Source organism: Phaethon aethereus (assembly GCF_964289735.1).
Source record: "Phaethon aethereus genome assembly, chromosome: 3".
Lineage (NCBI taxonomy): Eukaryota > Metazoa > Chordata > Aves > Phaethontiformes > Phaethontidae > Phaethon > Phaethon aethereus.
In genome coordinates this window covers 56,661,445-56,688,116 of record NC_138576.1, presented here as the reverse complement: position 1 = coordinate 56,688,116, position 26,672 = coordinate 56,661,445, and the positions used below count along the sequence as shown (strand labels likewise).

At 42.4% G+C, this 26,672-nt stretch overlaps 1 protein-coding gene across 1 annotated transcript; it reads right to left on the bottom strand.

The window, feature by feature from the left end:
• Positions 1–9,626: 9,626 nt before the first annotated feature.
• NUS1 (NUS1 dehydrodolichyl diphosphate synthase subunit) lies at positions 9,627–26,672 on the bottom strand (the record flags this gene model as incomplete). Its single annotated transcript, XM_081997431.1, has 5 exons — positions 9,627–9,753; positions 10,453–10,552; positions 14,662–14,814; positions 17,255–17,377; positions 26,270–26,672. 5 exons carry the CDS (start codon positions 26,670–26,672, stop codon positions 9,663–9,665), a joined length of 870 nt encoding a protein of 289 aa, XP_081853557.1. The 3' UTR covers positions 9,627–9,662.

Here is a 26,672-nt window from a genome sequence, read left to right as displayed (position 1 = left end):
GAATGTCAAACTTGTGCAGAAAGCTGCTGTTTCTTGTATCTGCAGGTCTTCACAACCTTTTCCAGAAGCTGCACAGGCTTGTATGCAATACAAACAACAGTTGTTCCCATCTCTTTGTTTCTGAAGGCAAAAGACCCTGTAAAACAGTCTCACCTGGAGTAACAATCACAGGTTTTGCTTCTGTTGTAAGAAAGATGGATTAGTTTGACCTGGTCACAATAAAAACATAGGATAAAGTGGGTAAACACAATCTCAGTGAATTAGGTTTTAAATGCCATCACCAGTAAAATGAGGGAGAGCAGGAAGCAATAAATCTCAGCAGTACTAAACTTATTATATTGTACAACCATTGTGGCATTAAACAGATCATTTTGCATGTATACAATGTGTGCAATGCAGCTGAGCTGGTGTCAGTATAAGAAATTTTATCTTTTTCCTCCCATTCCTATGCACTTTTAAATTCCTACCAGAGATCATGCATAAATAGAAATTTAATTTTCTTTCCTCTTTCCATTGAAAAGACACCCCCCAAAAAATCTCATCTTCCAGCATCACTGTCACCTCCCACGCATTCCACATTATTTTAGGGACTCACTATGAATAAAACCACGCGCTCACTTCCAAAGTAAGCCAACTCCTCAATTTATTTCTGGGGAAAAAAAAGATCCCTAATGAGGACAGACTTCTTGATTCGGAGATCCAGAACCTGAAAGCCTTGCTAGCAAGGCTACCACAGACAGACGGCTGCTGGAGCATGCTGTGTGGAGATGAGCATCGCCCCATGCCTGTGCCTGCACTGGGAGACCCTGCAGGATGAGGGGGCCCTGAGGAAAGAAGCTGGTCCTCGGCATGTGCTCCTGGCAAGTGGGTTTGAGTCACGTAGGAGCAGAAGGGCCGTGCAAGGCCAGGTGGAGGCTTCCTGCCCGCACACGAGAAGTGGGGTTTTTGCAGAGGTGAGGACAAGGCGATGGGTGGTGCTGAGGAAGGGACCTGTAGCTGGGAGACATGGATGTAGCTATGAAGAGCTCCTTGCTGCTGCACTGGTGGGCACCACCCTCACCCCAGCCTTCCCCCTGAGGTGGACCAGCCAGGATGTGCCCAGCTCCTCTGTGGGCATGAGCAGTCAGAGAACTAAGTCAACACAACCTTCAGAGGAGTGTGTGGAATTGCTTTGAGCTGGAGGAGGCTGCAGGCAGCAGATTGCCATGCCCAGCCAGCTAAATAAAACATGGCCAGAGGTAGTGATGTGCAGAGAATTGCAAGGCAGAGATCATCATCAGACATGCTGTTTTATGCCTCCAGAACATACTTACACAGAGAGCCTCATGCAGACTGAGCAGGGCTTCAGTAATGAAGTCAAGGGGTAGGAAACGCTCTTGGCATTGCTAGACAGCGTGGGCGCGAGTCCTGCCAGTCCCGCGCCACCGTCCCTGGTGATGAAGCCACGGGCTGGGCAACGAGCTGAGCCCAGCCCAGCATCTGACGTGCAGCACGCACAGCGTTAGCCAGCGGGCTCCTGAGAAGGGCCACATGGGTTGGTTGGTTGATAGCTGAGGGAAATTACAGGTGTTTCAGTCAGTTAAAGCTACTTTAAAATATATAAGCTACTCCCAAAATTTGCAGGTCGAGTCTGCGAAAATCCAAGCTTCTGCTCTAAAAGATACTGGGGGCCAGCAGCTGCTTCTGTCCAAATGAGAGGAGTTTCTGCCAGGGCCTTCTCCAGGGCAGGTCCTCAGACCTCGACACTTCCTTGATCTGATGGTGACCATGGCAAAATGCTCAGTCTTGTCTCCGACACCTTCCTGAGTGTTCTTTCACACCTGAAAACTGCCAGTTCTGGGTGCTGAATTCCAGCAGCCCAGCTCTGCAAGCGAGACATCGCAGGGACAGAGCGCTGGAAAAGAGCCAAGAACACCTGAACCCCAGGTTGGACTAGGTGATCTCCAGCCATCCTCTTCCTCCCGAGCAACACTTTCCTGCAGTTCTGTAATGCTCATCTCCATCTTAGTCTGCTTGCTTTCAGCACCACTGCACTACCGAGAATTTGGGCCAGTGTAAGATACTGTTCGTATCAATTCTATGTAAGATATTGTTATCTACAATTACATTCTGTGTAAGATATTGTTATTTCCATAATGCCGGTATGTCCTCCTCTAATCCTGATTCCAACAGCAGGATGGCTCTGTCAAGACAGAACGAGGAGATTTGATTTGGAATTCAACTTCCAATATATTGTAAATTGCAGAACAACTCATGACATCAGTTTAACAAAAACATCCTTGCACCGCCAGATTTAGAGAGAGGGCCCCTGTGAAATGACATTTTCAGACACCTGTGTGCTCGCAAAGAAATATTAGGCACCCTGCCAACAAAGTGGCAACTTTTGAAGCATTACAGAATACAAAGTCTAATGGGAAGCTTTTAATTTTGATAGCTGACTCAGAGAGAAATTTTACATTAAAATTACAACAAACACACACCTGCAGCCAAGGAATAAGACAAATGTTTTGTTTCAGTTCATCAGCTACTGGGCTTCTAAAGTTTACAGTGTGCATAATATTACAGAACTGTTGTACCAGTCACGTTTAGTTCAAGTAAACATTCCCCTAAAAATATGTTTTCTGTATGGTCAATCCGTTATGGTCTTCTGCTGTGGGGTTGGGTCTTTTTTTTGGCGGGGAGGCAGTATTTTTGCAGGCCAGGGAGATATGTATAGAAAGCAACAGTACTGAAAACTGACTGGCTGCATGCGGTTGGAGAAAATATGCTGTATGAGAGCAGCAAGGCTTGTCAGGGAGATGAAAGAGCCCTGGCTTGTGTTCGTATTCAGCCAGTTAGGTAGTACAGAAAAAACCTCCAGGCGAACGGTTTCATTAAACATTAATTTGTGAAGTGCTTCAAAGTTAAGGTTGAGGCATGCTCCTGTACAATACATAATATTATTCATCATCTAAAAAAGTTGTTTTGGATGCAATTAAGGAATAATCCTATGGCTCTCAGCTGTGATTTGACGGAATTCAAGGAAGTCTTGCATCATTTAACACAGACAAACATATAGCAGAGGAAGGGCTTGCAAGTCTCTCTCCCTTTTAATCTGGCAGACCTGAGGAAAAAAAGTTGTGTAGGAGTTTAAAGTATGGCCTTTGATTCTTCAGCATTTCAAGCTTATCAAAGTAGCTTAGCTCCTAGAAGTCGTTTACGGCCAGTCATAGTGTGGTGAAAATTGGACAAATGGTAACCTTCACAGCAAGACTAGTGGGAAAGCTTCGCACGGGACGGGCTACAATTCAGCCTCACTAACAGTTCCTTCCTCGCTCCCGAAACGAAGCTGCTGCTGTTGCACTAAGTGCTCGGGAGCAGCGACGAGAACATCTTTCCAAGAAAGTTCCCAGTGAGAAGAGCACAGCGGGGGCTGCGACGCCGGAGAGGATGGCAGGGTGGAAGCCAGCACGCCTGAGCAGCGCGCCGGTCCCCGTGTCCCCAGCGCTCCTCCCGCCAGCGGCGCTGGCTGGGCGGCACAGCCCCGGCTGGCAACGCGGGGCAGAACCATCCTGCAAGGCAGCTGGTACCTCAGGACCAGCATACGGGATAAAACTATCTGCACGTACCCTTCGGTTTTTATAGGTATGAATAAACATGGTTAATAGTGCAACATTAACTCAACCATAAAAAATGTTTAATCTACGCTTAAAAAAGTCCTTATTTTGTACAACACTTGGGGCTATTCAAGGCAGTTATGATTTCACACACAAGCTGAATTCGTGAAACATACAGGAAATCCAACCAGCAAGTTATTTTTTCCTGCAAGTTATGTGAAGTACTTTAGAAAGCACTTACACATAGAAGGGTGTAAGAACATATTTTCCTCTAAAAAGAATCTTTACTTTACATTCTGCTTGCTTACCAGTCTTCATTCAATGCAGGATGCTATGCTGTACAGTTGCTCAATGGATGTTCATAACAAGAAGTCCTAAAAATCACTATAATCTCAAGAACTGCTTTGTATTTCCTGTAACAGCTGTATTATTGACCGTGTCCCCAAATTCCCTGCTGCAAAGCTACTTGCGTTGGGTTTGCATGGCAAGGTTTTGGTAGCAGAGGGGGCTGCAGGGGTGGCTTCTGTGAGAAGCTGCCAGAAGCTTCCCCTGTGTCCGAGCCCATCAGCCACAGTGGCAGCGCCTCTGGGGGAGCAGAGGTAAGAAGGGGAAAAAAACCAGCAACACAGTAATTGCAGCCGGAGAGAGGAGTGAGAACACGTGAGAGGACCAACTCTGCAGACCCCCAGGTCAGCGAAGCAGGAGGGGCAGGAGGGGCTCCAGGCGCCGGAGCAGAGGTTCCCCGGCAGTCCTTGGGGAAGACCACAGTGAGGCCGGCTGTGTCCCTGCAGCCATGGAGCTCCACGCTGGAGCAGATCTCCACCTGCAGCCCGGGCAGGACCCCACGCCAGAGCAGAGGGATGCCCAAAGGAGGCTGTGACCCCGTGGGAAGCCCATGCTGGAGCAGGCTCCTGGCAGGACTTGTGGCCCCGTCGAGAGAGGAGCCCAGGCTGGAGCAGGGTTGCTGGCAGGACTTGTGACCCCATGGGGGACCCAGACTGGAGCAGTCTGTTCCTGAAGGACGGCACCCGTGGGGGGACCCAGGCTGGAGCAGTTGGTGAAGAACTGCAGCCTGTGGGAAGGACTCACGTCGGAGAAGTTCATGGAGAACTGTCTCCCGTGGGAGGGACCCCACGCTGGATTCTGGGGGAAGAGTGTGAGGAGTCCTGCCCCTGAGGAGGAAGGAGCGGCAGAGACAGCGTGCGATGAACTGACCCCATTCCCCTGCACCACTCTGAGGGAGGAGGTAGATAAATCTGGGAGTAAAGTTGAGCCCAGGAAGAAGGGAGGGATGGGGGGAAGGTGTTTTAAGATTTAGGTTTTATTTTCTCATTATCCTACTCTGATTTGATTGGTTAAATGGATTAAATTAATTTTCCCCAAGTTGAGTCTGTTTTGCCCGTGACGGCAACTGGTGAGTGATCTCTCCCTGTCCTTATGTCCACCCAGGAGCCTTTCAGCACATTTTCTCTCCCCCGTCCAGCTGAGGAGGGCAGTGACAGAGCAGCTTTGATGGGCACCTGGCCTCCAGCCAGGGTCAACCCAGCACAGAACTATTTTCATATCTCATCTAGTTCCTTTACTAGACATCAACTACTGTGCACCTCTGGAAAGGAGAAAAGAAAAATCAAATGTACAAACTTGAATCATTTGTTACAAGAGTAATAGTTACCAGGAATGGGGACTCTCACTTGCATTGGGGCAAGTTAAGATGAATTTTCCACCATATTGTCAGCTCTAATATTGTTATTAAAATTACAGATTAACAGCAGTGAGCCACCTTTGCCGATTCTGTTAAAAACCAGCTGAGGCACGAGAGGCCAGCAGCACCGTACTAACGCTGCTCTAGAGCCTGCTCTGGTTCGGAAACTACTGTTAACCTTTACAGGCAGGTTGTACCTGTGCAAGTGATAAAATGCACCTGAGACACCCAAACAGCTTTTCAAGAGCCAGCTTAATGCTGGCAAGCGTCAAGCTAGGTGTAAGCAGATTTGGTGAAAAGCTGTACAATATCCTCTGCATTCATTGTCCACTGAGTTGCATGGTAACAAATTTTTAGAATCATTTAGGGTATGCCAAAGTGATACCTTCCATAACATGACAGTTGTCTTACAAGGAGCTTGCATATCTAAGGAAACAGAATGCCAGAAGGGGAAGGGAAGGACAACAGACAACACAGAAGAATCTCTATCACAAAATATCACAAAAGAATACAGTTTTTCTGTCAACAGTTGGGATTTCAAGACCCAAGTGTTAATTTGCAAGCTCACTGAAAACTCACCGCGCTCTGCGCCCAGCATGCTCTTTCACTGTTGTGGGTGGAGTGTGCCAACCCATCGCAATAGTGCTTCACCACCCATCGCTTTCCTCTGGATTGAAGTGCATGCAGTTAAAGCGAGCATGGAAGTGCCACGCTCCGAATTCTGGCCACAGCAGACTAGTTTCTGTAAAACCCCTTCTCTATAAAATAACTTGTCTGCCTCTGGAGTTTTCCGTCTCACAGCACAGCTGAGGTTGGAAGGCACCTCTGGAGATGATCTGGTCCAACACCCATTCCACCCCTGTATCCAGTCAGGTTTTGAAGGAGACTCCACAACCTCTCTGGGCAACCTGCTCCACTGTTTGACCACCCTCACAGGAAAAGGTTTTTCTGATGTCTAAATGGATTCTCCTGTATTTCAGTTCGTGTCCATTGCCTCTTAGCCTGCTGCTAAGCACCACCAAGAAGTCTGTCTGTTTTTACCCCCTCCATCATATATTTATCCACATTGGTAAGGTCCCTCCTGAGTCTTCTCCAGGCTGAGCAGTCCCAGCTCTCTCAGCCTCTCCCCATATGACAGGTGCTCCACTCCGTAATCATCATCACAGCCTGTTGCTGGACTTGCTCCAGGTAAGTCTGAGCCTCTCTTTGTACCATGGAAGTCCAGAATTGGACCCAGAACACCAGATGCCTCACTGGATCCAAGCAGAAAGGATCACCTCCCTTGACCTGGTAGTAACACTCTTTCATAACACAACCTAGGAGGCTGTTGGTCTTCGTTGTGGGCTGGCTCACAGTCAGCTTGTTATCCACCATGACACCCCACGCCTTTTCAAAACTTGCCTGAACACTAGCGTCCCCTTCAAAAAGCGGCCATGCTCAGCACCCTGGCATCACTCAGGTTGTGGAGGTTTCTTCCACACCATGGCCTCACTTCACCCTGCTCCAAACGAGAAGGCTGGCAGGAGGCCCAGCCCAGCTCATCATTCAGGACTGACTCAGCAGCAGGGAGAGGAAGCAAGCTTTTTAGTAGCCAGGAACAAGTTTAGCAAGTTCCCAGGACTATCAAAGAGGTGGGTTTTTTTGTGGGTTTTTTTTTTTTTTTTTTTTTACAGTAAAGGCTTTACTATAAAAGCTTTCATAAGAGTTTCTAAGAAGTTGAAAGTGGTAGATAAAAAAATTTGTCCTGTTCTTACGATACAGACAGCAATTTAAGAAGAGCATGCCACCTGATGTCCTCTACTTTCCCAGAGCAATGCAGCAGTATGAGTAAGGCTATACTTCCCCAGTCAAACCTGCAGAAGTATTCATGTATCACCATAGCCTGTAGAAAGATTATAGTCTTTTATTGATTTCTTGTTTTACAGATTCAGATTTAACTTTCAATAATAAAGTTCAATAAATTGATTCCCTAATCATAAAAACTTGTTTTACACATTATGTACAGGTACCCAGAGACGACAGCCATACAGCATGTCACAGCTATACCACAGACCTTCACACAGAGCGAGGCGGGGAGAGGCGCTAACTGCAATGACATACATTCAGAGATCAAGTCGTGGATATGCACAGTGCATTTGGCACAGCTCACTGAAGATTGCCCACACAGGGACAGTAAAATCATCCCAACTAAGTGATAATGTGGCTTAGTTCAACTACATTAATTCCAGGAGGAACACTTAATTCACAATTAAACTAGCCATCAGAAGAGATTTGATTAAGTTGAATCAAATGCAGCTGAACTAATCACTTTAGTTTCATTAAGCATCCCTCTATAGACAAATCCTAGACCTTGAGATCTGTCTCCAATATAAAACAAGTTTTTTTAGCTGAGATATGCAGAAGTTTGAGGACTGAGGGGAGCTCAGGTATTGGAAGTATTCTTTGGCAGTTTGATACAAATATAAAAAATAATTACTTTTGAGGATTAAACTAAGCTTTTCTCATTTTGTATCTCTACTGCCAGCACCAGAAATGCTTCAGTGACACAGTTAACACTTACATATGGTAACTTAAACACAACCTTACGTTTTAATGAAACAGAATTCATATTACAGATAAATTTCAATACTCAAGATAGCTTCTTGGAGGGTATTTGCTCCCCACAAAAAGTTAAACTTAACATTCAGCAAGAAAACCTTCCTCTGGCAACAACAGAACCCAGGAAACATTGCACAGATTGGCCATCTCTGCACTATGGGAACCGGCAAACGCCAGAGACCAGCCTGCAAAAGGCAGCTAACTGTACTCCGAGCATTCCAGCTCATACAGACTGTTATTTGATGTCAAAACCATTAGTTAATTGATTAAACATCCCTTTCACTTCTATGAGATTAAGTAGACCACAGCACTCTCCTGTAACTGCAGTCTGATCTTAGTATGACAAAAAACTGCAGCTAAGAGTTTATGCAATCTGCTTTATCACACTACATCAAGCTACAACAGTTAAAATACAGTTTCACAAAGCAGCAGACATTCATTTAAAATCTGGCAATTCCCTTTTAAAAGCAGTCATCTTCCCTTCTAGTGACATGCCTATCCTGAAGGAGATAAAGCCAGGCTCATTTTGAAGAGGGGGAAAAAAAAAGGAAACACTTCCAGAACAAAGCGTCCGACAGTTCTACAGCCTGCAGGGCAGAAGACTGCAATATTAATGTTTGTCTCCAGTAATACAGCTCTAAAGATATTGCTTTGTCCAAATGCTGCTGTAACAACTTTGCATTTCCAATTACTTCCAACAACAGGAATTTAACTGGGATAGGGCATTCCACAATGATGAACATTAGCTAAATGTATCTATTCTCTCCATGTTGAGATGCTGTAGTGCAGCTTCGCTTCATATCTGCCACAGACTCCCATCCAAACTTCTAATGCGCCATTCAGAACAAACCTAATAAAGGCTTAAGCAGACTCCCCTGCTGTGTACACGAGCACAAGCTGTGGAAGTGGACCTGGTCCATTTTCAGATTTCTTCAGTACATGACGCCAGAGCCTTAGCCAGCTTGTCACCTTAAGTGAGACTTTCATGGGGAGAAGAGGTATACAAACAATACATAGTACGGCTTGTGCACATTCCCTATGGAAAAGTGACCTGATGCTAAGAGAAGTTTCACTCAGGGCTGTAGGAATACTTTGATTTTACCTCTTAAAAAAAAAACACGCAGAACAAAAGAGGAGGGGTAGTGCTACACAGACTGCCTACTCCACTTACCATAGAAGCTTCCACTCCTTTTCATGGAATCTTCTCAGTATTTCTACAACTTGATACTAGGTACCGCTGGCTTAGTCATCATGGCCAAGTAGCAGTCTCTATTCTCATAGTTAACAGAACTAACCCCTCTGGAATTGATATATTATGTAGCAAATATATCTGAAGACAAACCAGGTGATTAGCTCTGAAATGCCTGACCATGAAGAATTAAAAAGAAACCAGCTGACATGAGAGTTCTTCCTCGGATTTAAGGACCTTCAGGGCATGGAACTCCTATTTATGTTGTCCTGCAGATTTCACAAGACTTAATTCTTGCATGTTCTTTTAGTCACTCAGACATGAAAGCGAGGGTAAATTAATCTCTGAACAGCTTTGCTTGCACTAACTGCCTTTTTCATAGAGGAAATCTGTGAATTTCTCCCTCCCCATAGATTCTCACGCATTCACACAGACTCTCTAGAAAGGTAAGACACTTTATTGAATTTCTTGATAAATTAAGAAAGGACTATGAACCAGACTTATGGGTCACAGGTGTTTGTAAACAGACATCAATTCCTTCCCACAGAAAGCCCGACTCCACATGCTCAGCCAGAAGTCACTTTCCCCAGCGTTGCTCACAGGCTGCATAGTGATGGAGGGCAGAGAAGAAGTCTTCATAGCTGATGTTCAGATGGGAAGGCAAAGAACTAAGAAAGCAAGTTAGAAAAGTTCAAAATAAGATTTTTATAAACACCACCTGATTCGTATGGCCAGTCAGGAACATCACTACTGAAAGCAAGCTATTGTCTAAGTCACCTTGTGAAGTTGTTCTCAACACTGTTATTGTCCCTCAACTCCAGTAACTAAACTAGCTGTTAGTAGCTTGTCAAAGCCTACCCATGAGAGCACATAGGGCACTTCAAATTAGTGAGAAAGTTGGAGAAGCACAGGTCTGCCCAGACATTTAAATGCCCCATAAATGCTCTCAGATTTAAGAAATATAGCAACACTAGTCAGTTCAGTTATTGCCAAAATTGGAAAGTAGTCCAGAGGCACAATCTTACATTATCCTATTTCCCTTACATCCTTTGTTTCCCTGATAGAAACCTGTAAGCCACTCAAAATCCACATAAGGAACACCGACAGAACTGGGATTGGATCACTGAGACTCAATGGTGACAGCAGCTGTTTCTTAAACCTGAAGAGTAAAGTCTGCTGTTGCCCAATTGTGGCTGAATGTTTGACAGGGTTCATTTAACAATTTTTAAATACCCTCAAATCAATCTCCAGACACCTTTGTTTAGGCAGATGTCCCCTTATGGCTATTTCCATAAGGTAAGTTACATAAAGACTCATTTAGTTGGATATTATTCAAACCTGTTTTGCAGTATTTATATGCAACTCACATGATCTCTGTCAGTCTGATGTGCCATGGAAGGAATCCTAATGTGCTGTCCACAGGACCAAACTTCAAGACTAAATCAGGATCAGGAAATCCATTTGTACCTGTAAAGAACATGTTAAATTAGGTTTTAATCAAATTCACCACAAGATTTGTTTTAATTCTAAACCCTAAGGCATCTACTTTTTCATTAAATGCTTTTTTTTTTTTTAAATGAAGTGAAGCTCCTGAGGACAAGTTAACAATTAAAGGCTCAAGAGGAAAAACTGGTCTTGTACCACCTGAACAGGACCGGCTGGGCAAAAGTTTAGGCAGCCACTGCAGGCCCAGCTGGACTGTTATTTTTATGTCAGGTAGTTTTCAAAGACTCAGTAAGGAAGTGATAGGAACAGTTACATTATTTTGAACAACAGCAAACCTTAATCCTGTTTAAACTGACTTGTTCTAGTTTTGTCTTGGCAAACTTTATTTTAGTAGTGTAGAACATGCTGTACCCTGACCCATACCTACTACAGTCCTAACTCAGCTATGTGGCAGTTGCAGTCAAGTAAAAGGACTATTAACACAAAAAAAACTTAAGGAGGTTCTACTGAAAAAGAACAAATTGATATTGCAGACCATCAAGAAAACAAGTTGTAAAAAAAAAAATACCCTGTCAGATGAATTGTCTCTTTCTCAGTATGGAGCTAGACAATTTAAAGAAGAAATTTTACCATGAAGTTTCAGACAAACTGTTGCAAGTGACATCTTTATGATTAGATGAGTGAGGAAGAACAGGGCAATTATTTTTTTTTGCTGTTATAAGTGGACAGCATGACCCATCACAGGGCAGGCCTAGGTAACATTGAAGGACTTGACTAGGTGCCCACACTCTTACTACCCATACCTTAAAGCCCCAGTCACTGTCATGTCACTAGTGAGAGCACCCTACTGATCTTCTGAGATTGATCAGTAGCCAAATGACAGTCTCCCTTCCATTACACTTCTGCCATTCCTGAGCTATTCCAGGCTAAAATTGACAGATAAGCAATAAACTTAGAATGAACAATCTTAGTCTAGGTTTCCCTGCTAATTCTAAAAAGTTGATTAGGGCAACATGTGAAAACCCCAAGGGGACCCAAGAAGGTAAGCTGTTCTTCATGCACCTACCTAGCTCATCTGAAAAGCATTCCAGTAGTCATAACCCTGCTTTGCTATAATGCTGCAATTAGTCATAATTATTGCATGCTATTTCTTGTTACCCCCTCCATTATCCACAAATTCTACAAGTTAACTGCAAGAGCACTTACATCACATAATGCCTACCTTTAGCAGATAAAGTTTAATACTGCATATTTGCTCTGAACTTCAGATGTTATTTCTCAATTCTTTTCTCACTTGTTTAAAAAACCCAAAGCAGTCAAGAATCTTTTACAAGTTTAAGTTTTAGTTGTACAGGAACTTAACTTTGGGATTAACAGAACAGGAAACCCAGGTCCTATCAGATTTCTCTCCATCCAGGTTTTGAAACCGAAGCTGGAGAACTTCAAAAAGTTCACATCCTCCCTCCTGAATATCACAATAGTAATCCTTTTACCAGAGGTAAAGAAGCTATTTTTCCCGAGCATGTGCATTTCTAAGGAACGATAAAGTGTTTAGATACAAGTGCCTTGTGCCAAAGTCCAAATTTTATCTCAAAGTTAAGAAAAAAAATTATAAAGCAAAAGCTACTTATGTGTTCAGGAACTAGCATGTTAGTACAAAAAGAGCTTTGCAGGGAAGCGGTGAATACTTAGAAGTGGGGACTCTGGAGCAAGTGGACAGCTTTACTCATCAGCTGATTCAGTAGCTGAGTACTCCTCAGCTGGCCAGTTCAGCAGCAGGATCTTCAACATTGCAATGGCTTTTCAAACAGGAAAAGACCTTCAGAGAGCCCAGTTAATGCTAATATTTCCTTCTGGTTCCTATCTGAAGGAAAATGAAAATGTACACTGTAGTATTACTGTCAGAACAGCCTATTCAAAACACAGTACTGTGCTTTCCACTCTGCATCCATTTCTCTACCTAAACATATCAACACTACAGATACTTCACATGTGGAAGCTCCCTCAGAGCTGCTAGAGTTACAGCACTCCAAGTTTAGCACACACAAGATAAAAGGATTTGGGAGAAGATTCAAAAAACAAGAGAGGCCAAAAGACTTGGACACTCAAGGGACAGTAATATGGCAACATCCCTTCTAGGTCAGGAGTTCTGTGAGGGGAACATGAAGGAATTTGTAGAGCTGACAGCACTACCCTTTTCCACATAGATTTTATAGGACAATGAACAGCCTTAATTGAGAGTCATACTCTTTACTGGAAGGCAGATGGCAAGTAGAGGCAATATTATAATGCAGCTGGCACCTACTTCTCTGAAAACAAGCTAGGTTAGCTGAGGCATTGCTCAGGAGAAAGTACTCTTACACTGAAGAAACTCAAGCTGTAAAAATTACAGCATTGACTGGATTAAGAACCAGAAAAGCCACATGACAAGCTAGAACTATACCATTTTAGGACTTGACTTTAATAACTGCACCCTAAATATGAACAACTACATTACCAGGTACTTAAATAAAAATGTGAAAAAACAGAAGCTTACAGAAGTCACCATGAACACAAACCCTAAAAATAGAGCTACTCATGTACTGCTTTTCAGAACTCACTCTCAACTTAGATCAGTAACTCACAGATGTCTACATTCAATACCTCTCCATTAAAGATGCATAGAAACTAAATTTGCCTACAACTAAAATGAGTAGTTTCATAAGCTGCTAAATAAGTCATGAAAGAATCGTTCTTCACCTCCAACTGTCCTAAACATTAAAACCAAGCAAATTAATAAGCAGGACAAGTTATAGATACTATCCTTAGTTATTAGCCACATAGATTAAGCAGCCTGTTTTCAAAGTTTACAGTTTTGACAGATTAAAAGTCTAGGAGATTTCTCTTTCTGTGCTCAGCTAGCATGCATTACTTGAATAAGTCTGCTCAATTTAAGACTGGACCTAGTACTTTTAACGTATCTAGACACTTAAATGCATTGACAGAAGATCATGAACAAGTGTTGGAGAAGCTCCAGTTAAACATCACTGGCCAAAATACATCTGTGGGTATTGATTGTCACCAGTTCTCCACAAAATGAGTGACTGTTTTGAAGCAGCAATTAGTATTTCCTTAAATTGCCTTTGGGCTGTAACAGGATAGATGTCTAAGTTACTTCTTCAGGTGCCTTATTAAACACGTTAAATAATTCCGTTACAGTGAGAAGCTATCATGCAGCATGCTAACAACACAGGGATAGAATTCATTTTGCAATTAAGACTAATGTGTCCAAACTGCCACAGTAGTCTGTCTGCAGAGCAATTCAATTGACCACCCATTCGAAAAAAAAAAATCACTCTAAAGTCCAATTAATGGGAGCCACAATAACATGCCTGCAGACATACAAGTTGAAGTGTGCAATCTGAAACCTGAACCCTGCCAAGCTAATTACAGCTGCAATTAACATGCACGAATCACGTAGGAAAGCTGAGCAACTATTACAGCTCCATAGCACCACTGGGGAAGTGGAGGCTTGCTCTAAACTACTTCTCACAGATGTGAGATCAGGGCAGTCCTGCCCTTTTCATAGCTATTGCACATAGCCAAGCTCCTCAGTGCAGTCTCAGTAATGTACCTGAATTAGTAACAAAGGTAGCTAAGCCAGCACAGGTTATATAGCAGCACAAGATCAGCAAGTGCTCTATCACTTGCTCTCAGGGTGGTAGTTGGGCAGCAGTAACAGCTTTAATTGCTGTAACTAGATCTGGAAACAAGTCTCTGCCCATACCCAGGTTTGCAGCATGCTAACTTGCAAGAAGTTAACCTAAGTTATAGCAGTCTAGTTTCAGGTGATCCCAGCAGTACTTTTTTCAGAAAGCACATCACAGAACATCCCACAGAGGTTGTAACTCTGAAAAGCTGAGACTCTCAAATTTAGCTTAAGGTTTCTTTTTTCTTCCTAAAGGAAGAGCTCAAAAGGGAGTAAAACACTAAGAAATTTTTAGCAGAGGCCTGAAAGCAATAATCATAACTTACCCTGACAGACTAAGCATCAAAATACATACATTCTAAGCAACAAATATACTAGAAACTAAATCCGTTATGAATCGAGTACTCCTTCCCCTCCTCCCTACAGACCATGTCATACTTACTACTTAATAAGTTGTCTAACACATTCACATCCAGGTCTGTGTATGTTCTTTGCTGCTGTGCTACCAACTGACAGAAGTTCTGAGCAGCTTTTACTATGTCTGCTTTTCCATCTTCCGGAGACAGCACCTTCAATGTAGATTGGCAATTTAAAACTGAAAGTACAAAACACAGTTTAAAAGCAACAGAAATATAGTTGTTTTGAGTGTGCTTTAGATATTCGCAGGATATGATTAGAGTAACTTGTAGTTTACTTCATATATTATACAACTAGTCATAGATATACCCACTTCTGTAAAAGATGTATGAGGTAAGACTCTTCTGGATTTGCTGTATTACTAAAATGCAAGTTTAAGGCAACTATTGTGAGGAGTCTTGTGAAAAGTGGTTTAATTAATGTCAGTCTTGAAATGTAGAGTATTCCACAGAATTTACATCGGTTCTTATGCTGTCGGGTAGCAAAGAGTAAGAAGAAGAGCAAAGCAGTAAGAGGAAGGTGCCTAGATAGTAACTTGGGGACTGCTAAGCAATGCAGAAAGACTTGCAGTTCAGGGAAAGGAAAAAAAAAAAGATTTAATTCCTGCCCTAAAAGAGGAAGGTTTTTTTAAACAGCTAGTGTGGACACTCATGTGACACAATGATTTAAGCTGGGGCCCTCCCTGAATATGATCACAGGATCTTTCAGCAGCACTTCGAAATTGATGCAAGAGTTACAATATTAATCTAAGATAGCTACAGAGATGCTAGGAACCAGATAATAGTACCAGAGTTCACCCATTAATCTGTAATTATGTCTGTGACTTAAGAGGACATTTCACAACAATCTTATTGTCTACACTATTGGGAGGTAAGAGTCATCTCACACTACGTGACTTGCATCATTGTCAGTTCTGATAAGATACCTAAGAGGTAACCTTACCAAAGGAAGCTGAAAGCTACAGATAGTGTACTAAACCCAGCTTGAAGTAATGAGTTAATACTAACCAGTGTGGACACATTAGACATATACAGAACTTATGACAGTTATAACCAGATACTTAAAAACTGCAAAGGACCACAGAATACAGTCAGAAGACTCATATGAACACCTAAAAAGCCTCAGTTAATCTATCCAAAGCCGCCACAATGAAAATAATTGTTCCTTGATACTGTTTGATTTGTTATAGAGAATATGCTTTAATATAGGACCTAACAGCATTCATAAGTGTGAGACAAGTCATTTTGTTTCTCAAAAAAAGTGAAAAATTGCAGTTTATTATAAACTGGATGTCAGCTTGTTCAGTTCAGAGTATGAAGCACCTGATCTGACTGTGGAGCCTTCCAAAGTAAGAATGAAAAATTCTGAAGAGAACAGAAAACACCTCTGCTTCTCATAGTTTCCAGCACAAGAGGTTCCTGAGACTTAAATGTACCCTTTCAGACAGCAAGTCTCAGCAGCCTTTCAGTAGTTCATTTGGTCTGGATGTAAACATCCCAGTTTAGGTAAGCACAGCTAAGTATGCTGGAGTTTAAGGCATTAACAGCCTGTCTATCCCATTTTCTACTGGTTATTTCAACCTCCACAGGAATAAAGACAAATAACATGGAATTTGGGTGTTTCCATGTAAATGCTAGCTCCTTAGCCTAGGTTGCTTATAAGGCTAGTTTATGCTACAACATTGAACTTTATACTGTAAAACTGGCACAAAGCATCTCGCCATCCTATCAGCTCTTGTGAGGGAAGCAAAACTCAGCAAGCAGCATCTTAAATGCAGCTAAATGTACTACAGCTTGTGAAGCTTAGTCTTAAGTCTTTGAACTATGTAATATGATTATCTTAAACAAAAAAAACCCCTTATATTTTATTATGAGAACTATTTAAATATTACGAAGTGTAGTTAGAGCTGTTAAGTATCAGCCTAATCCTCTAAGCCAAAGGACTGCTTTAGTAAGTATATGCTTGTGACTTACTACATTGTGAACAGACTTCTAGCATTTGTGTTAGTCAGCATACCCAAATGAATATTTGGAGCAGATAGTACTGAATAAGGAACATTAACCTTGAAACATATTCCCATTTTCCACTTCTACTACATGCACAAAAGCTGCTATCACAGAATTTTTTTTTAAACGTACATCCTTTACTTTCCTTGTGTCATTATACACTGCCATGACAACCAGCAGTTTTGCTCTTTCCTTTCTTACTCCCCACTTTGAGGTATAAGTTTGGAAAGATAGAAGTGCATACATTGTTAACTTGACATCAGCTCCCTTACACTCACTCCAGTGCTTTTTCAGCACTCACACTCACTGCAACAGTGGAAAGCTGAGCTACACTGATGCATTAAAGGGGTCATGGCACAACAGGCTAAGGGGAAGATGAGACTACCCAAAAATGATCACTACGGGAAGGAAGAGCAACACTTCACTATTAGTTAAGCACAAATAAGCACAATGAAGTTTAATACTAGCCCAGAAAGGTCATTATGTGTTTTGATAATCTGTGCTTAATGAAGGAAAAGGTCACTGTACGCAGGAATGTGTTTAAGTAAAAGCAGAGTTATGGTTTATACACAGCTAGAGTCATGCCAATCCCCTCCTCGCAATTCATCTTACCTTGATCAGCTTTGTCTTGATTTGCAAATTGCACGGTGTACTTGGAGCAATCTAGTCCTAAGAGTTCTTGCTGCTGTTTTAAAATTTCATCCATCAATCTTGAATTATTCCTCTTGAAAATACCTTTAAAAAAGGTTGCATGTCAGTCAACTCCTATAAAGAGTGCTACAAAATAAATCTGACACTAGGCGGGAAGAAGAAAGAATCAAGTAGTCAGTACTGGTTTCAAACTGGAGTTCACAAGTACGATAAGAATCCAAAGCAAATGCTACTGCACATGACTAACTTCAGTGACCTTGGAAAGACAACTTGTGCTTTTGTTCCTCTTTCACTCAGCCAGGTTTAAGTAGCAAGCAGCAATTGCATAAGGGATAGTTTAAGACTTACTTCATTGTCCTTAGTATTCTAGCAACAATCTAAGATAGCAATATGGTACCAGCACAAGACCACCAAGTCAGATTAACACCAAGTCTCTTGAATGCCCACGCTGCTGTACATCTGCGTGTTAAGTCTGCTACCACTTACTGCTGCACCACTAAGACTGGAGGCTGACAAAGCAAGTCACCACAAAGCAAGAGCCAGAAGACTAAATCAGTATATCAGGCCCCAGTAACTGTCCACTCTTACACCATGGCCAATGCCACGGATTTCCTAATAAAAGCATTTCACAAGCTGTAAATTCAAAGGAGTAAATGAAGTCCCCAAGGTCTTTTTATACTCATATGTTTATGGTAGACATATTTTGAGTGTGGGAGGTTACAAAAAACTTGCTTAACAAACATACTTGGGTTTCTGTTCTAAAATAAATTCTACCTCTTAAAACAAACACAACACAACTATTTCTAATCAAAAGCCACAGTAAAAATTAAGTGTTACAACTTAAATATTTACAATGCAAAAGTGTGGCTAGGCATATTTACTTAGGAACTGGTAACACTTTTATCACATTGTATTCAGGGGTTGTTATTAAAAGCCTAAAGTTTCACTCAAAAATCCTGTGTCAAACACTTCTATTCACCAGTCAAAAAATGCCCACACAATCATCTTACGAGAAACACTGGACTTGTATACAATTTTATGTTAGGGCTTATGATTCATCACCTCAACCTGATTCTGGGATTAGAAACTGCTAAAACTGCACTTTCCACATCAGTAGTGGTCAGACAGTATATAAGCATTGGGTTAAGACCATAATACATCAGGAGTTAGTTTGCAACATGAAGTGATACAACACTAATTTCATATGCTAGCCTTTAGGCCCTAGTGAGTTAGTATTTTTCTACAGGCTTCATTAGAGGTTTTAACAGGTGGTAAAGCATCTAGTTTTCCTCATTCTGGATACTTCCTGTAAAAAAATAATTTACTTCATTACACAAGTGTTAGTGATGCTTACAACTCATTTCACATGTCGACAGACAAGTAAACCTCAGTAAGACAGCAACCTTGATAGAAAAAAGATTAGAATACTTTCATTAAGCCTAAACTAAAATTAAATTGTTACAATTTGTGCTCCTACTTATGCTTGTATATTCATACATCTTGGAAATTGAGAATGCTGCTTTGAATAATACTGTTTGACACTAGTCTGCTTGGCTAAGTCTGTTTCGTGCTAGAATTAGCACTTACTGTCTTCCTTACAGTTAAGGTCAGCAGCAGTGCAGCTCCTGCAATTGCTAATCCCACACTATCTTCAAGTAAGACTTGTACAAGGTTGCATGTGACTCACCCCTGAGAGTCACTTGACTTCCACCCACTTTAAAAAAAAAAACAACAAAAAACCTATGTTCAATATTCACAAGAAGACTTTGCATAATCAGGAAAAGCTCCTAATCTGGGAAACAGACAGCTGCTCTCTTCTTCCCCTTCCCCAAACAACACTAATGATACCAATTCTCTCCTCGTGAAAAGTTGTTGCCTATTCCTGTCAAATATTGGAAGAACAGATTTAAGAATCTGTACTCCAGCTCTGAAGTAAATGAAGACATTAAGGATAACAGGTAGGAGAACAGACTAAGTGCTTACTGCTCAGTAAAAAGGGACCTAAGATAGGACTTTGTCCAGCTCTGAAGTAAAGGTCCTTAATACACACAGTGGATACTGGAAGACAAGCTAGATCTGTTCTTGAGATTTATCTGAGTATCACCAGCATTTCCCTTCTACTCTCCTCATTTATCTCACCCACCTCCTTAGTTATTCAAAGCCGAGTCCTGTGTTGCTCTTGGAATAGCAGTTTAACATGAACTGGAAGCTACTGTAGTTGTACTGTATAGCTGTATGTAGTATGTCTTTCTTGGAAAGACATCCACACCTAAATTCCAACTGATCCACCAACCTTGACACACCTGCAGCTCTCCTGCAGAGAAGATCCTGAAGCACATCAGAAGGTAGTAAACATCCAAACTAACTGAAATCCTCATTTAAAACCCATAGCATTTGGGAACTTTACTCCTTCAGTGTTTTGTCTCTCAGTGCAAAAGACACTTTTTGTCTCTCACTCAGTGCAAAAGAGAGTTTTTCTTATGAATGTGTATGATGGCACACACAGTCCTGCCAGAGGCAATGTACATGGGCCAAATTCACATTTGACTTTAAAAGTTATTTTACATGGTTGTGGCTCAGACATACACTCCCTTCCCTTACAGTATCTCAAAAAACCATTTGTCTACAAGGTTCATTTTTTTAAAACTTTGAAAATATATCCAAGTTAGTTCCAGAAGCTGCTGTTGCTAATTTATATATCATAAATATAGTAAACAAGAATGCATGTGTAGACCACCTCACGAACAGAATTCAAGTGTTCCTAGGCAGTGAGACTTAAGTCTTGATTTAATGCTACCTGAAATAATGCTATTTTGTTGAGTCTTCCACATAAGTTGAAAGCAAGTCCATAATATTTTAACATTATAGAAAGTTATGTTTGACAAGAGGTCTAATAAATTTTAGCAATACAACAGCTGTTTGCTGTTGAGTGAGGAAAATTTCAGCCCTACTACTGTTTATAATACAAAACACAAACATGAAAATGTCACTATTATTTCTCATTAGAAACAATTTTTGTTTTTGAAAAGCAGAAACAGTTTTGTTCAGCCAGAACTCTGAAGTCTTTGCAAGCTGGTACAAATGTGTACATTCCAGCAAATGCAGCATTTTAAGAATTATACATATTTAAGCACTGTAAGTTCCAAAGCAAAGGAATACAAAACTTCAGTTGTGCTTTTTAACTTTTTTTAACTACTGAGAACTCATGAACTGTTTTCAGGGATAATTCTTGGTTTTACAACACAAGCTACAAATCTGCTATTGATCATTAGTTCCCATTAGAGTTGAGGCAAACCAGATGTGGTTTAGCTTCCTGCCATTACACAGGTCTTTCCTAGGGGACACGCCTTTTGCTCAGTTCTACAATAGTTACAAGCCATGCCTCTTTGCAGTCAACTGTGGTGTTGCAGAGTTTAGGCTTAGACATTCACAAATGCAGTTTGTAATTAAGAGGCTGCAAGTTCAGCAGACACAAGGCTCAAAAGTGACAGGAATTGTGAACTGTAGGAAAACAACTGGCACCAAGAAACACCAGGTGGTGTCAACCATTTGTTTGTCTGGCTAGACAACCACAGCAACCACCTGTTAATGCCTTAGTACCATCTCAAAAGTTCACCACTCTCACTTGCCCTGCTTTTTAAAGCAGCAGAATCTTGTAAAATACAGAAAAAGAGTCAGCACTTTAACCAAAGTTAAACCTAGGTAGGAATACATTTCCTCAGTATTTCAGTTATTTTCTTTTTATCAACTCCCTCCAGTGCCAACAAGGGAAGAGTTATAAGGCAACAAGTCTGTTTAAACCAAAGTATTAACAGTTTGGGAAACTTCAAATCATAACCCAATTCAAATAACGTACATGCAAGAAGCTGTTTTAACACATGAACAGCTTCTGCCCACATCCTCATGTTGGATCATGCTCACTGATAATGGAGGAAAGTGGAGTTTGAGTCATTACACTGGACCTCACAGGACACTGAAAGCTAGGAAAAAAAAAGTATTAGACTTGTCTACTCCAAGAGCCTAGAAAAAAATATAATCCAAATTTGAAAAAGGCTGAAGTCACTTATGTTTCACCTACATTAAAACCACTTAAGCTAGCACTAACCAAATAGAAAGAACAAGTTCATAACCCAGTAGGTGACCATTCCTCCCACATTCTTGGAGCAACATTCTGTACCAGGAGAGCAAGAGCTCATCAGCAATCAAGAGAAGAGAAACTACTTTCATACTACCCATACCTATAAGCAGATTGCCTTCTACAGATTAGTGTTAGCCCTTTTAATAGATGTACTCTGAGGACTCCTCCCAACTCAACACCAAGACGCAGTTGTTGAACATGAAGTTTCACATGGGTGAAGACTCACAGCAGATGCCATGTGATACTGGTATCTCACAAAAGTGTTCTGGTGACACAAAGCCACAACATATTTATCTCCCCCTGTGAAGTGAACACACTGAACACTCAAAGTTTTATGGATTGATCACATTGGCTAAACTACCAAGTCATTTGGAAGAGACTAAAAGCCTACATTTGGGTCTAATGAAATAATTTCTTTTTCTTACTGCAGTAGTCTATCGTTTCAAAGAATTTCTAAGAGAAAATTGGTCAGAAGTAAAGCAGTTCACTGGAAAGCTAAACCCTGGATGAAGAAACCAAGTTCTCAATACAGTCGTACTATGGGCTTGGGCTCAAATGCCAACATTCAGCAAGGTCCCAAAAAGTGTTCTAGACTTGTCCCAAACTATTTCAGGAAAGCTTCACTGATGGACAGAAGTAACACTCAATCAAGCTCTCGAGTGGCAAAGTAACTTTAACAGAAGAAAGTTGATGTATATAACACTGGTCAAAGGCTCCTGCTCCCCACTTCTGACTGCGAGAAGGCTGCGTTATTTCCTCAGAGATAAGGTCTTGACCAGCATGGATGGATTTCTACCAAGTAATGGGATTGGCGATACAGAGGTCCACAGAAATAAATCTTTGATCAAAACTCTAAAATTTTAGTCAACCTGGATTTAACGCTACTGTGTGCACCTTGGTGCACAAAGCTTATGGCTTTGTTCTGCTGCATATCAATGAAAATTGGAAGAATGAGAAGGGTCCCTGAAGACCAGAGGCAGTAAAGGCATGCCACTTTAGGCCTCCACACCTGCTGTGGCAGGGAGGGAAAGCTCAGTTTTGAGCACTGTAACTCATAGCACGATATATTTGTTACAGTACAAGACAGTTACTTACATTATGGCCCTCTTACATTTTGCAAAGACCTTTTTACCCCAGTCTTCTGGCGTACTGATCTTCAACGATTCAGAGAAGACAGCCAAGTACCTGATGACATTCCACAAGCATTATCCAATACATTTGTAACATACTGGGTTCTGCAATTGCCTGTGAGAATCAGCACAACTCCAGCCAAGTTGCTCTTACACTTACTGGTGCAGCTGCTGTAGCATCCTAGTGGCAGCTGGAATGCAACTACTTATTTTGACACCAAAGAATACAGAAACAACCTTCTAATTTAGTCACTTTGTTAGTAATAAAGAAATTCACTACTATACACAAATAAACAGCTTATCTGGCACTTCTTTAAAGAACTTCATGCTTCCTTCTCTTCCTGTAGAAGGGGCAATTAAGGACACATTTTTAATTTAAGCCCTCTACAGGAAACTGACACGGTATTTCTTCTGGCAAACAAAACCATGGAAGACCACTCTTGTAATCAAAGTTTCCTGTTGCAATGAGAAGAATCTCAGTACTATAAATATGCAATAAAGGAAAAGGAAACAAATTAAAGTATACCTCACTACATCTAACACAGATTCAGAACATTGGTCATTGAATTTCCTTCTTCACCACAGCCAGCATCAGTGGGGGCAATGTATCTTTGATAAGTCAATAGTTGGTACAATTCTACGCACACAGAACCTTACTGAAGCAGCTCAGCAGACCAGAAGTCTCACCACCTGAGAAGATGAAAACAAGTGCACAGTGTAATTAAGGTTCACCCTCCGCTACTGATAAGGGCAAGCTGTACCTGACTTCATTCACCTTCACTATAGTAGTGTTACTGCTGAGGGTTCCAGACATCAGTATTATTCAGAACTGGATTCAGCAACAACTGCAACGTCCTGCTTAACAAAAAGTCTATCTGGAAATGCTGTATGCTCAATCCAGACACCATAAGGAGCTTAGCACCAAAAGGAAGGCAATATACCTGCTATTACCAGAAGTAAGCATATACTCAAGCCATACAAATGACTACTTGCTCACTCTCTGAAGCCAGGTTAAAAGGCTCAACTGACAAGATGCTGTGCAAAATGCTTGGCTGTGGCTGCTATCTCAGAAAACACACTGAACACCCATGAAGATCATGCATGTATAATGGCAAGCTATTCTCATCAACTCTGAATGTTTGGCAAAAGCCACTGATTTGAAACCTGTTGGTTGCTCTGCATTGTCTTGCCTTCTTCAATTATATTCCAACACACTGGAACTCAATCTGGCAATTAAACCAGTGTATTCAGGTATCAAAGGACTAACAGAAGAATGAACTACTGAAAAGCATTATGTCTTGATACTAAAGTCATGAGATCATAGCTGTATTTTCAGATTTCAAAGGTGTTAAGAAAAGCTCTTAACATGCAAGTTTAGCATGAAGGTAGCACTAGATGGGAACAGCAGCAAATAATCTCCGAGGTATTTTTTTTCTTAACTGCTATCAAAGATAATTATTCTGCAAGGCTATTTCAGCTACATTGCTCTTCAAAGCACACAATCTTGTCATTTCTGGTCATCGTATTTACAGCCTTGAAATAGTCAGTCTTAGATCTGACTGGGTCTCAACACGTGTGCTGGAGAAGCAGAAGCAGCTTCTCAACAATGGCAGTGTCAGACACTACAACAGCGCTGGCTCCTCCCCATCAGACAGGATCTCAAGCGACAGCAGCTACCTAAGCATTGGCTGGTGCCTTCTCCCTCCTCAGTGTTGAATGGTTGCACAGTGAGCGAGCTGAAAACCAGGACCACCAAGAAACATGACTCACAGCTTGATCTGTTCCTCAATTCAGTTCTCATACATATAATTTGTGCAGCACAATGCAGGGATCTAAAAAGGAACTAAGCATACATACATAACACATTAGGCAACACTGCAGATAGCTTATTTAAGGTTTGACAGAAATGAATAGATCCTGTACAACAGAATGTCTCTCCTCAGGCTATGAGGGAAACTCTCACTCCTGTTTGGTACTAACATTTGCTCTGCAGCATTTAACCTGGTTGAATGCTTTCCAAGTTGAGAGTAAAATATATCAACACATAAATGGTTTTTCAGAAGGTGCTGACTGTTTTCTGTGTCCTTGAGATGTTATGCAAATATCTTATACCATTCCTTGACTTCCAAATGAGGAAGTACTCTCCCACTGAAACACAACATAGCCAAGTTCCAAAACAGTCCTGCACAGATGGCCAGTTTAAACTGCTAAGTGACTGTTATTAAGCCCAGTTCCTTACAAAGATCTTAGAGAATTTAGTGAAAGTCAAGCCATGAGTCTTGTACCACATATGAAGGAACAGACACGAAACAGAACTGTTAAATGGCAGTGGTTTAAAAAAAGAAAAAACAACAAAAAACCCAAAAAACACTAATGCCTATGCTAAGGGAAAGACCTGCATACTTCAGATGCTTTTGCACACTTGATAGCAATAGATTCCACCTACTTACGTGGGATGCACTGGTGAGTTTACCCTGAAAGAGCACTAAGACAACAACTATTACAGATTGTACCTCTAACCTAGCATAAATCTACTGAGTTAATCTAATGTGCATGACATCTCTAGACAGCCATCGGAAGTGGCTGAAAACAACAATTAAACACTGGTCTCCTACAATCTTACGACTGACAGCAAGAGCACAGGTATCTTCAGCACGCTGCTTTCTCCTCTGGAGAGGACAGAAACAGGACACAGTCCATCTCATGTATGATTAGCCCTTCTGAGTTGATAGCTTGGCTAGCCTCAGAGATCATCTCTCAACAGCCGGGTAGGAAGCTTCACCTAAAAAATATCTTGAATATGGCTGGTTTCATTTCCTCAGTAGGAAAGGGTAGGTATGAGACAGATTTGTTCTGTGATTATTACACAGAACGTTAAATGCAGTCTCCGAGCTTATCTTTAAGATACTTAGTGACATGGAATCAATGTATCTGCAAGAGCAAGAGTTCAACAGACTCATATCTGAGGCCCAGTAATGAATAAAATCACATAGCAGATATGAAACAATCACCAAAGTTTTCACAAGCACCGGCTCAGAGTTAACTCAAACATCAAGTAGCACTAGTCCTTATACCAAAGAATATGTATATATGTATACCAAAGGACCATGTAATTTAATTTTATAATACAGACAGCACACAGGACACACGCATTTATGTTTAACTACTTTTCCATCCTGTCTCTTCACAGGTGAAAGAGTACATGAAAACAGATGGCTACTCTCATTCATCCACTTCTGGAAGTTCAGACATAGCTCATAAGAAGAGCTTGTAAGAGTAGGTAGCCTAAAGCTCTTCTCTGCTATCAGCCTGTACCCTACACGGTCATGGCTCTCTGTGGCAGTGGTTCCCGTCAACCCAGGAGACAAGGCTCTAGCAAGGCCCCACCATCTGCCCCCTCCCGCTAGCAGGCACGATCGGGTCACCTCGACACAGCAGCCGGGGCAGGAGGGCACTCGTGGCACTCCCCGGGCTTACCAGAGCCAGGAGCTCGGCAGCGCCAGGGGACGGGAAAGGAGCTGCCAACAGCGCGGTAGGCACCCGGCTCGGGAAGACACCGGGCGAGGGAGGCCCCCGGCTCCCGCCGGCGGCGAGGCGGACCCAAGGCGGCGCGTGCCTGCCGGGAGGCACTCCCCAAGGCTGCCACCGCCCAGGCCAGCACTCGGGGCACCTCCGCGGCACGACCTCCCCCCCAGCCCCGCCGCTCACCATTATGGTCGTAAACGCTGACGTAGGAGATGCCCACTGCCATGCACCACACCACCAGGCTGGCCATGTCCGCGTAGCTCGGCTCCTCCTCGGTCACCACCAGCCCCATGTGCACTGGCAGCTTCTGCAGGGCCCGCCCGTCCAAGCGCCACCGCTGCCGGCCCTGCGCTGCGCCCCCGGGCCGCCGCCGCGCCGCGCCCGCCTTGCGGAAGGCGAAAGCCCGGGCGGCGGGCGCCAGGAGGGCGCAGGAGGCGGCGGCGGAGGCGGCGCGGCGCCAGAGCCAGGCGCGGGGCCCGGCGGCGGCACGGCCGCGCAGGCACGCCAGCAGCGCGCGCTGCAGGCAGAGCAGGGCGCGCAGCAGGGCGTGCAGCGCGCGCCACGCCAGCCCGCCCGCCCCGCTCAT